This window comes from Orycteropus afer, unplaced genomic scaffold (genome assembly GCF_000298275.1).
Source record: "Orycteropus afer afer isolate SDZICR_OR568_19922 unplaced genomic scaffold, OryAfe1.0 scaffold00017, whole genome shotgun sequence".
In the NCBI taxonomy this organism is placed as follows: Eukaryota; Metazoa; Chordata; class Mammalia; order Tubulidentata; family Orycteropodidae; genus Orycteropus; species Orycteropus afer.
The window spans coordinates 12,770,376-12,782,657 of NW_006921604.1; the positions used below are offsets into that span (position 1 = coordinate 12,770,376).

Sequence of the window (12,282 nt, forward strand, 5' to 3'; positions counted from 1 at the left end):
GAGTTTGAACCACCAGCCTTCTGGTTAGCAGTCAAATGCCCTAGGCACTACACCACCAGGCCGTGTTTTATTCTGTTGTAAATAGTATTGCCATGAGTTGCAGCCGTCTTACGGCCCTAACAACATCAACAAAACTAAGACTCAAAGAAATTAAATAAACTACCCCAAGGCCTCTAAGCCCAGATTCTTAACGAGCAGACTTATCTTGACCCTAAGGCCCATTATTTTTCACAGCACCATACTTCCTCCATTAATCTTAAATGTTTAGGGAAGTGGATAACCCATAACTACCACAAATGCAGTGGCAGAGATATAAGGAAAGCACTTTGAAAAGCAGAAAACATCAATATTGTATTCAAATTATAACTCACTAATCTTCTTAGGAGCTCTGGTAGCATAGTGGCTAAAGCACTTGACTGCTAACCAGAAGGCTGGCGGTTTAAACCCACCAGCCACTGCTCGGAAGGAAGGTTGGGCAATCCTACTTCCGTAGTGATACTGCCTCAGAAACCCAAGGAGGGGTCGCTATGAGTCTGGGCCGACTCGACGGCACATAACAACAACAACAATCTTCTTTGGGAGAAGAATTGAAAGATTATACAGAAATGCACATAATAAAACGCTGAAAAAATTAAAACCTTTCAGAGGGCGCTAGATGGAGGTGATATTTTTTAAAGTTAAATTTAAGTCTCTCCGAGAAACTTGGGGGAGGGGTGCCGTAGACAGTGATTGATGTAGGCTGTTCTTCCGGTCCATTGCCTCCCAAACGCTAATTTCTCTCTGTTCTCCCAGAGGGCAATGAACTTTTATACTAAATATCCCACCTGGCTAGAGACTATATATCCAAGTAAACACTGTATAACTTTAAGTCCTTTCCAGAGTAACAAAATCACTTCTATCAGCAGAGTTTTGGAAACATGGTATAATGCTAAATTCAGTCACACCAAGTTCTCATGGGAGGAAAAGGATGCAGCCTCCTTCTCCAGGAACATATCCTTCTGCAGACAGATTCCCAGGAGTTGGTAACTGTGCCCACATCTGAGCCAGCCCTTCCCCATCCCCTGAGAAGTCAGCACCATGATCCTGCCCCCAAAGACAAGGGAGCTACCAAAAGACAGGAGGAGGGCTCTGTTTCTCACTTCATTCACTCCCTCCAGCTCTCCACAGTGGCCAGGTAAACACGAAACCTAGAAAGAGAAGGGATGTTCCTGTTCCATGTGATCACCTCAGATCCACTCCATGAAGCAGGACCTCTACTCTCACTCAACCTTAAAAAAAAAAAAAAAGGGGGTAGATCATGCATGTATTCATTCTTCTGTTCATTCAACATATGTTTACTGAACATACACTATGTGCCAGGCAGATCAAAGGAAAAATACCTGCTCCAGTAAAACAGGCATTCTATAGGGAAAAAAAAAAAACAATGAACAAAATAAGTAAATTATATCATGTATTAGAAAATGAGAAAGTGTTAAGGAGAACTATAAAGATGGAGAAGTGTGTGGGGAATGTGTGTAGTGTGCATGTGTTAGTGTAGGAGGGTAAATCAAAATCCTCAATGAAATATAATTTTTTATTTCTGAAGGTAGGCAATTTTTAAATATGTCAAATCGTTTTAAATGTCAATCAAGGCATCATATTTATAAGGAGTTCTGGTGGCATAGTGCCTAAGGCATGTGACAGCTAACCAGAAGATCGGTGGTTCAAACCCACCAGCCATTCTACAGAAGGAAGACTGGGCAATTTACTTCCATAAAGATGTACTGCCTCAGAAACCCAAACGGGGATGTTATGAGTTGGAATTAACTAAATGGCAGTGAGCTTGGTTTTTTCAGTATACAATAAACAAAGGCTCTTTGAAGGTACAGTAGTTACAGCATTCAGCTGTTAAACCAAAAGTCAACATTTTGAACCCATCAGCTACTTCATGGGAGAACCATAAGGCAGTCTGCTTCTGTAAAGATTACGGCCTTGGAAACTCTATGGGGCAGCGGTCTATCCCACAGAGTTGCAATGGGTCAGAATCAACACAATGGCAGTAGGTTTTGGTTTTTACTTAATAACAAATTTAGTAACACAATGATAGAAGAACACTTTTTTACTACAGCTTCCTTATATCTTAGTTCCAATTCCTCTTAACTACCTCTAACTGCTTCCCTCAACTCCAAACACCTAGAGCCAGCCAGAATATATATCACTTTCTTGTTAGCTGTTGTGAGTTGCTCCCAACTCACGGCAACCCTATGTGCAAAGTGTTTGGACCAATAAGGTTGTGTTTTTGCCTTTAAAAAAAAAAAAAAAAATTGGTGTTGTTGAGTATGCACAGCCTTCGGGACTGGGCACCCTGCTCCCAGCCACCTTTTGGATCAATGAGAGCTTTCTTCTGGGACCAGGTGCCCTGCACCCAGCCACCTTTTGGGCAGCAGGAACTTTTTCTGGGAGCAGAGGCCCTGCACCCAGCTGACTTTTGAGATGGTGGAAGCTTTTTCTGGGACTGGATGCCCTGACCACAGCTGCTTTTTGGTGCAGCGGGAGCTTCCTCTGGACTCGAGAGCCTTGCTTCCGGTTATCTTTTGGACCAGTGGGAACTTTTTCTGAGTCCAGGAGCCCTGCTCCAGGGCACCTTCCAGGCTAGTAGTAGTCCCAGATTGGGTGCCCTACCCCAAGGCTGCCGTCTGGGTGGGCAGGACTCGTTCCAGGAGTAGCCACCCTACTCTACTCTCAGCCATCTTTTGGGCTATCAGTAACTTCTTCTGAGACCAGGTACACTACACCCAGCCACCTTTTGGGATGGGAGGAAATTCTGGGACAGGGTTCTTATTGTGCCCAGCTGCCTTTTGGAACAGCAAAAATTTTACTGGTACCAGATGCCCTATCCCTAACTGCTGTTTGAGCTGGCAGGAACTTTTCTGGGTCCAGGTGCCCTACCCCCAGACATTTTCTGGGCCACTAGAAACTCATCTGGGATCAGGCACCCTGTCCTCAGTTGCTTTCTGGGTAGGCAGGAACTAGTCCCAAGACCAGGCCCCCTGCTCTCAGCCACTCCTTCTGGATCCAAGTGACCTGCTCCCTGCCGCCTGCTCAGCCATCAGAACACCACCTAGGTACTCTGCACTTCCTCAGTTTGCTTTTTCTTTTTTAATTATTCTCTTAATTTTCCCTGTTCCTTCTTTTTAATATTTCTTTTCTTTCCCTTACATGCATGGTTCTTGGGTTTTTTTTGTGGGTTTTTTTTTTTTTTTTCCATTTCCTTCTTCTTTTTCTTGTTTCTTTCTTTTCATTTTCCCATCACTTGTTTATCTGTTTGCATTTTTCTTATTTTTTTTCACTATTCTTTTTTTTTTTAATCTTTTCTTTTTTCCCCTCCCTAGATTCTTCTTCCCTTTGTCCTTGTCTTTTCTTCTCTTTTGTTCTTTTTTGAATTAGTTTATTTTTTTTGTGGTTGCTGTTGCTTCTTTATGCTGTTTGTATTTTTTGTTCTCTTGTTTTCATTATTTTTGGGTGTCGCTGTTTTTGTGTTTTTTGGTCCCACTTGGTGGTAGACAGCAACTGTGCCCACACAACACAATGGCACCTCCTGGGACTCTACCCACTGGGCAATGACCACGTTGGCCTCTGCACTAACTGATCAACAACAGACAGTGGCCAATACCAGCCCAACCCACCATCAGCTAACAGAGATCTGTGCACACATTCTCATCCTCTGCCACATCCACCAGGAGATAGGTGATAGATGTCTAAGTGCTGTCAAACTAACAAATAGAGTAGTACACAAGCCCTGATCACTCAGATATATCAAAACAAAATAAAGAAAAAAAAAAAAAAAACTGGCAAATCACACCAACATCCAATCACCGATTAAATATAAAAACAATGACATTGCCATGTCTCAAAGACAATTGACATTGCTAGTTCACATAAAGAAGCAAAATAAAGTAGTACAAACAAGGGACCAGAATACAAAGCTAGAATATCTCCCTAAGGACAAACTGGCATTGGAACTACCACTAAGGAATTCAGAATAATTATAATTATGTCCCTTCAATGGATTGAGAAACAGATCAAGGAAACCACTGAAAAAAATTAGGAAAACACAGACAAAACTCTAGAATAATTTAGGAAAACAATACAAAAATAAACTGACGAAATAAATGAAAAATAAGAAATTATTCTAAATCTACAGATAGAAATGCAGAAGAAAGAAATATGTATGTGTCATTAGAATTCCAGAACAGGAAGAGAAAAATGAAACCACTGATAAAACTGTCAAAGATTTGCTGGAAGAGAATTTCCCTAATATGACAAAAGATGAGGAGATATACATTCAAGAAATTCTACTATTCCAAACAGAATGACCACAAGAGAAAATCACCAACACATTACCATAATCAAACTTTCCAAAACCAAAGACAAAGAAAGAACCCTGAAAGTGGCACAGGAAATATACAAAGGGCAACCAATAAAACTAAACTCTGATTTCTCAGCAGAAACCATGCAGGTGAGAAGGCAATGGGATGACATATAAAAAACCCTGAATGAAAAAAAACAGTCAGCCAAGAACTGTATATCCAACAAAATATGATGGTGAAATTAGGACATTCCTAGATAAACAGAAATTAAGGGAATTTGTAACACCAACCTTACAAGAGATGCTAAAGGGAATCCTTTGGACTGACAAATAACAGGAGACAACAACCTGTGATTAACACACATGACAACATAATCCAGAAACCAGCACAAATAGACAAATATATAAAATAAAATAAATTGAGAAGACTGAAACTAAGGAATGAGAAATTAATTTGTAAATGAGAATAATGGCAAAGCAAAAAGAGATAGTAAATAGTGTAGTTACAGAACTTCCACAGGAGAGGAAGTCAAAACGATTTTGACATGGAACAGACTGTTCTAAATGTGGGGGGAAAATAATAAATCACAGAGTAACCACAAAGAAAATTAATAAACCTTTTCATCAAAATAAAAAAGAAGAAAGGAATAAGTATTTAGCTAATATTAAAATTAAGGAAATGATTTTCAAAACTTCATAAACAAAATGAGTTCAGCACAGAAAATTATATAGAAGAAATCAGCAACATAAAAAAAATAATAATGAAATGACAACAATAAATTCATACTTGTCAACAATTACACTGAATGTAAAAGAATTAAATGCACCAGTCAAGAAACAGACAGGATGGATAAGAAAACATGACCCATCAATATGCTGTCTACAAGAGACACACCTTAGACACAAAGACAAAAACAGACTGAAAATCAAAGGTTGGAAAAAGATGTATCAAGCAAATGGCATTAAAAAAAAGAGCAGGAGTGCCAATATTATTTTCTGATAAGATAGACTTCAAGAGAAAAATCACCATAAGGAAGGGCATTACATAATGATTAAAGGATCTGTGAAACAAGAGCATAAACATAATAAATACCCATGCACCCAATGAAACAGCCCCAAAACACATAAATCAACAGAATTGAAAAGAGAAAAGCAGAGTAACAGGAGGAAACTTTTTCAGTGAAGCACAGAACAGCTAGAAAGACACTCAACAAAGACACAGAAGAACACAATCAAACAATTTGACCTTATAAACATATACTGAACACTACACCTGATAACAGCACAACATATATTCTTCTCCAGCACACATCGAATACTCTCCAAAATAAATCATATGATAGGCCACAAAGCAAGCCTCAACAAATTTAAAAATATTGAAATACTACAAAGTAAATTTTCAGATCACAATGCTATGAAATTAGAAATCAACAACAGGAAGATCAAGGGGGAAAAAAAGCAAACATATGGAAACTGAGTAACACCTTGCTTAAAAACTACTGGGTAGCAGAAGAAATGAAAAATGAAATTAAGTACTTCCTTGAATCAAACAAGAATGAAAACACAATATACCAAAATCTTTGGAAAATAACAAAATTAGTCCTCAGAGAGCATTTTATACTAATAAATGTGCACATCAAAAAAGAAGAAAGAGTATTTACACAAGGAGAAAGCTCAGAGGGCAGGAATGCACAGGGAAAAAGACACAGGGAAAAGGTAACCACAGGGAGGAAGTGGGAAGAGAGCTGTTACATTATAGAGACTGCAATCAAATGTCATGAGATAAAATGTATATAAACTGCTGTATGGAAAATGAACTTGCTCTGTAAACTTCCACCCAAATCACAATTAAAAAAGAAAGAAAGAAAGAAAAAGCCAAAATTAACAACTTAACCCAACATCTCCAACAATTAAAAAAAGAATAGCAAAAAAAAAATTCTACAGTCATCAGAAGAAAAGAAATAATAAATATTTGCACAGAAATAAATGAAACAGAAAAATAATGGAATCGACAAGACTAGAAGACGGTTCTTGGAAAAGATTAATAAAATTAATAAACCACTGGCAAATTTAACAAAAGAAGAGAAGATGTAAATAACACAAATAAGACATGAAATGTGTGATGTCACAACAGAAGCAACCTGAATTAAAAGGATAATATCAAGATATTATGAAGAACCATAGGCCAACAAATTTGAAAATCTACAAGAAACAGACTTATTATCTAGAAACACACTACCTACCTAAACTAACACAGACTGAGGTAGAAAATTTGAACAGACTCATAACAAAAGAAGAAATCGAGCGGGTCATAAAAAATCTACTACCAACAGAAAAAAGTCCTGCACCAGATAGCTTTACTGGAGAATTCTACCACACATTCAAAAAGAGCTAACACCTATACTACTCAAACTACTCCAGAACACAGAAAAGGATGGAATATCCCCCAATTCATTCCATGAAGCAAGCATAAACCTGATAGCAAAACCAGGTAAAGACACCATTTTCCTTTTGGAAAATTACAGACCACTATTCCTCATGAATAGAAACAAAAATCTGAAACAAAATCCTAGTCAAAAGAATCGAACACTGTTATTTAAAAAATAATAAATAATAAAAAAAATAATAAATTACACTGTTATTTAAAATAATAATCTCACCCATGACCAAGTGAGATTCATACCAGATATGTAAGGATTGTTCACCATTTGAAAAACAATCAAGGTAATCCATCGCATAAATAAAACAAAAGGAAAGAACCACATGATCATATCAATTGATGCAGAAAAGGCATTTGATAAACCAAAACCCATTCCTGGTAAAAACTCTCAGCAAAATTCGAACAGAAGGGAAAATCCTCAACATAATTAAGGGTATATATGTAAACCAACAGCAAACATTATTCTCAACAGAGAGAGGCTGAAAGCATTCCCCTTGTGAGCAGTAAACCAGACAAGGATGCCCTCTATCACCACTTCTATTCATTGTATTGGACTGGGATTCTCACCCTCTTTCGTTGAATTGTTCCTTCCTCGTTAACAAAAACTCACTGCCCCCAAAGGTTCCTATCTAATTTTCCAGTCACTGCTGTCAATTTGATCCCATACAGACAGTTCTTAAAAGAGCATAATGCTCAAAGCAGAACTTTTTTTTACTAGTTAAGCTAAACTACTGTTTGGTTTCAGGATATTTTTGGTTTAAGGTTTAAAGATTATCTCAGGGCAGTAGTTTCAGGGGTTCATGCACATTTGATGGCTCCAGAAACTAAGAGTCCAGGAAAATTTGAAAATTTATTCTTACCTCCCCCCCATTTTGATCAGAATTCTTCTATGGAACCTTTGATCAAACTGTTCAATAATACCTAGGTACCGTCCAGTACTTCTGGTCTCATGGCAAAGGAGATAGTTGTTCATGGACACAATTAGCCACACATTCCATACCCTCCTCCTATTGCTGATTTTCCTTCTCCCTCTGTTGCTACAGGTGAATAGAGACCAACTATTGTGCCATTTTGTTGTTGTTGTTGTTATGTGCCATGGCAATAAGTATATGAGCCATTTTCCTAAGATAAATTTCTCTTTCTCTATATGTATATATGGGAGCTCTGGTAGCGTAGTGCCTAAGGCACTTCACTGCTAACCAGAAGGCTGGCGGTTCAAACCCACCAGCCATTCCTCGGAAGGAAGATGGGGCAATCTACTTCCGTAGTGATACTGCCTCGGAAACCCAAGGAGGGGTCGCTATTAGTCGGGTCCAACTCGACAGCACATAACAACAACAACAACATTGTGCCATGGATGGCTGCTTGTGAGACTTTAAGACCCAAGACAATAAGCAAGGAACTAGGAGGAAAAACAGAAGTACTACAAGTTATTAGGCCAATTAACTGGGACATCCCATGAAGCATGACCCTAAACCTCCAAATCAAGGAACCAAATCCCGTGAAGTGTTTAGCTGTACATAACCAGCCTCAGCAGCTACACTTTTGTTGTTCTTGCAAATATATGGCATAAATTTTGTCAATTCAATTTTTTACAGGTATATAACTTATACATAGCAATTACAATTATCAGCTGTGTAACCAACCCTACCCTTAATCAAGTGATTTTTTCATCACTGTTATCGCTCTTTTCTCCCTCTCTTCTACCTCTGGTGACTACTAATAAAGTTTGGTCTCTATACATTTGCCTTTTCTTGCCTTTTTATACAAATGAGGTCATACAGTATTTATCCTTTTGTGATTGGATTTTGCTCAGCATAATGTCCTCCAGTTCCATCCATACTGTAGCATGTATCAAAACTTCATTGTTCCTACTGGCTGAATAGTATTCCATTGTGTGTATGTACCACAGGGTTTTATTGGCTGAACTTCAGAAGTAGTTTGTCAGGGCTTTCTTCCTAGTCCATCTTAGTCTGGAAGCTCCGTTGAAACCTGTTTAGCATCATAGCAACATGCAGACTCCGGAGTCAAACCCAAGCCTCCTGCGTGGAAGGCGAGAATTCTATCACTGAACAACCACTGCCCTTGTCTATCACTTTGACCCCTATTGTATTTATATATAAATTCACTCAAGTTTTAAACCCTTAAAATAAATTGCTAAAAAGCTTCTAAATTAGAATTCTGTATTTTCTGACAGCCATTACCAATATGGAGCTGCCCTCTGTGTCATACTGGTCTCAAATTTACAACATTCACAGTGGCACCCGTTAAAACTAGCCTGACAGCAGATGTGATGACTCAAAGCTGCTCAATCCACAAAGCAATGCGCTTTGCTTCCCAATTAACTGCCGGAAGGCAAAGTGTTTGGTTTCAGTGAAGGTATCATCCTTTCTCGGTCGACAGGAAATCTGAAATAAAGCACAGTGTCTTCTCGTTTGTATGTGTGTGTTTTTCCTTTTTTGGCTAATCTTATTCCATTTAAGAATAAGCCCAATCAAAGTAAACACCAAGTAAAGCCAAAGCCACAGATAGGGATGACAACAGAAGACCTGTTTGATTTTGGAACGTAATCGGAAGAAAATGCATCATTTTGAGTTCACATAGATAAGGTGTACAACAGAGCCAGAAACTCTCCCAAAGGTAAGCTTCCGTGAACGTCTATCAGGCATTGAATCCACAGCTTTGCCTTCCTTGCCTGGACTCATCCCCCCTGCTAGATGGTGACTAACCTAAAGGCGGCTGGGCCTTATCCATATGGGGAATCTTTCCCAAAGCAGCCTTACAGCGCATTACACACAGTCAGTGTGCAGCAAACTAAGAGGATGAAAGAAAGCCTTTGCAGAGCAAGCTTTCCTTATATTTCTCATTTTTAATTTTCAAGCCTATCTTCATTCTCTACCAAAAGACATCATTTATACAAAAGATATCATGCTTAATGCACCATAAATTAAGGGACACTGCCATCAAAGAACAAGGGAACAAACTTCCTCCTCCAGACTCTTTGCTTCTGATGTGATTCAAAGCCAGCCTCCATTTCCTGATAGCCTGAGTATTAAGTGCCATTGTGATGGTCAAAGGCCCCTATAGTCTCCTGACTCCCACACTAACAGAACCTGACCCCCAGCAACTCACAGAAACTCTCAAGGTGCTCTGAGCCCAAGCCGCCCCTACCACCACCAGATGGCTGGGGCCACCACCACTGTCTCTCAACTACCCCATAACCCCTTCTACCCAGGATTCTCACTAACTCCTACCAACTCCTTGAGGCTCAATTAAGCCCACTCTCTTCTAAATAACCACAGTATTTTCAATCATCTCATATGCATGCAAACAAAAGCTGAACAATGAATTAAGAAGACCAAAGAAGAACTTATGTCTCTGAATTACGGTGTTGGTGAAAAATATTAAATACTCCATGGACTGCCAGAAGAACAAATAAATCTGTGTTGGAAGAAGCAGCCAGAATGCTCCTCAGAAGCAAGGATAGCGACACTGCATCTCTTGTACTTTGGCGGGACCAGTCCCTGGAAAAGGTGGTTTGATAAAGCACCAAACCAAAACACCAAACACACTCCACTGAGTCAGATCCAACTCCATGGGTTTCTTAGGTGGTATCACTACGGAAGGAGATTGCCCAACCTTCCTTCCGAGGAGTGGCTGGTGGGTTTGAGCTGCCAGCCTTCTGGTTAGCAGTCAAATGCCTTAGGCACTATGCCACCAGAGTTCCTTGATAAAGCACAGGGCCAGTAAAAAACAGGAAGACTCTCAGTGAAACAAACTGACACAGTGGCTGCAACAATGGGGTCAAGCATGGCAAGGATTGTGAAGATGGTGTAGGACCCCACAATGTTTAATTCTCTTGTGCACAGGTTTGCTAATGGACTGTACAACACCTAACAACTTCTAACTAACCCAACTGCCAGTTCTCTTGCCCTGAAATATACCAAGAGTAATTTCCCTAGCCCCAGAATCTAAGTTCCATCCCTTGATCTATCCAGTCTGGGTCCTCTTCTCTGTATAAAGCAGGTAAGGAATGGAGGGTAACAGGAAGAAGATGATCTAGGCCTCTTTAATTTCATATTCCAAAACCTGAAAATTCTGTATGTTGTTATGTGCTGTCGAGTCGGACCCTACTCATAGTGACCCCCCCTTTGGGTTTCTGAGGCAGTATCACTGTGGAAGTAGATTGCCCCATCTTTCTTCTGAGGAGTGGCTGGTGGGTTTGAACCACCAGCCTTCTGGTTAGCAGTCAAGTGCCTTAGGCACTACGCTACCAGAGCTCCTTGAAAATTCTACATAGGTTTCCTAAATACTACTACAAAGGACTCAACAAATTGTTCCTTCACTGATCTGCTTAAACAAGTGTCCCAACTAATGCAAGCTGGCCTCAATTTTCCAAATGCTTTATTTTCAAAGTGCTTTCAACAATAATAATAATAAAGCTTTGTTTTTCATAAACTTTACAAGCAAAAGTTGTTTTTTCTCATATAATTCTTCAGGAAAAGCAAAAGGAAAAATAGCTGGCCTGCTCAATTTTGACACTAAGATTAAGAGCTTTGGGATGCTCAGTGTCTCGGTTTCCCTTCCGGCAGCGTTGCCAGTCCTCGGCCCACCCTGCCCACACTACCTGACTGCTTCAGGATCACCCGAACCACCGGAACTACTCTCTGCCGTTGGATGGTCGCATGTGCCCAGACGCGAAACAACCAGGAACCTGGGCAGTTCAGATGGCCAAGTCAAAGCCAGCCTAGGTGCGCCCCGCTATTACCTGGCACCTGCACGGTGGTCCACGCTCCTACAGAGCGTCTCAGAGCGTCCCAGGGGCCCATGTTCTGAGGGTCATGCTCAAGTTGGTTTTTCTCCTTGGATTCCCTAGCTAAGTTTGGCCTCGAGGCGCTCATCAGGCCAAGCACCAAAAGACACCTGCCTTACCCAAGAAAATGCAAGAGCCTGCGAGTACCTTTTGCAACAACCTACACCAAGGCTTGCGAGGGAAATTTAGAAGAAAAAGGAAAACAAGCCCGCGTAAGAGCCGTTTTTCGCCCGGCGTTTCCCATGAAATCGCCACCTGCGACGCAACCTCGGAGGCTGGGACTGCCGTCCCCGGCGCGTAGAGAGGCCCCGGGAGCCCGGGCCCCAATCCGCCGGTCCGCCCCGCCTCGGCGCGCGCCCCTTACCGGTGAGGCGGCCACCCCCCTCGCCATGCCCGCGGCGCCGCTGCAGGATGAAGTAACAGCTGCTCTTCTGGGTCACCCAGAGCTTCAGGGCGTTCTTCAGCAGCACCTCCTCCGGCTTCAACCACATCGCTGCGGTCCGGCCGCAGCCCGTGCCGCGCCGCGCCGCGCCCGCTGGCCCCAGGTCACATAGCTCTGGCCGCCCACCGCGCCGGGCCGAGCCCGATCGGAGTAGGCAACGACGGTGGCGCGCGGGGACTGCAGCCCGCGCCCGTGCCCAGCGTCTCGGAAAGTGGCGCCCGGGCGGCGGGTCCCGGAGC

At 41.3% G+C, this 12,282-nt stretch overlaps 1 protein-coding gene across 1 annotated transcript in view; it reads right to left on the reverse strand.

Moving 5' to 3' along the window:
* TBC1D8 (TBC1 domain family member 8) overlaps positions 1-12,092 on the reverse strand; it is a 168,116-nt gene extending 156,024 nt beyond the window's left edge. The window contains exon 1 of the mRNA XM_007959479.2: positions 11,966-12,092. Coding sequence (XP_007957670.1) covers positions 11,966-12,092 — 127 coding nt within the window. The remainder of the gene's footprint in view (positions 1-11,965) is intronic.
* Positions 12,093-12,282: the final 190 nt, after the last annotated feature.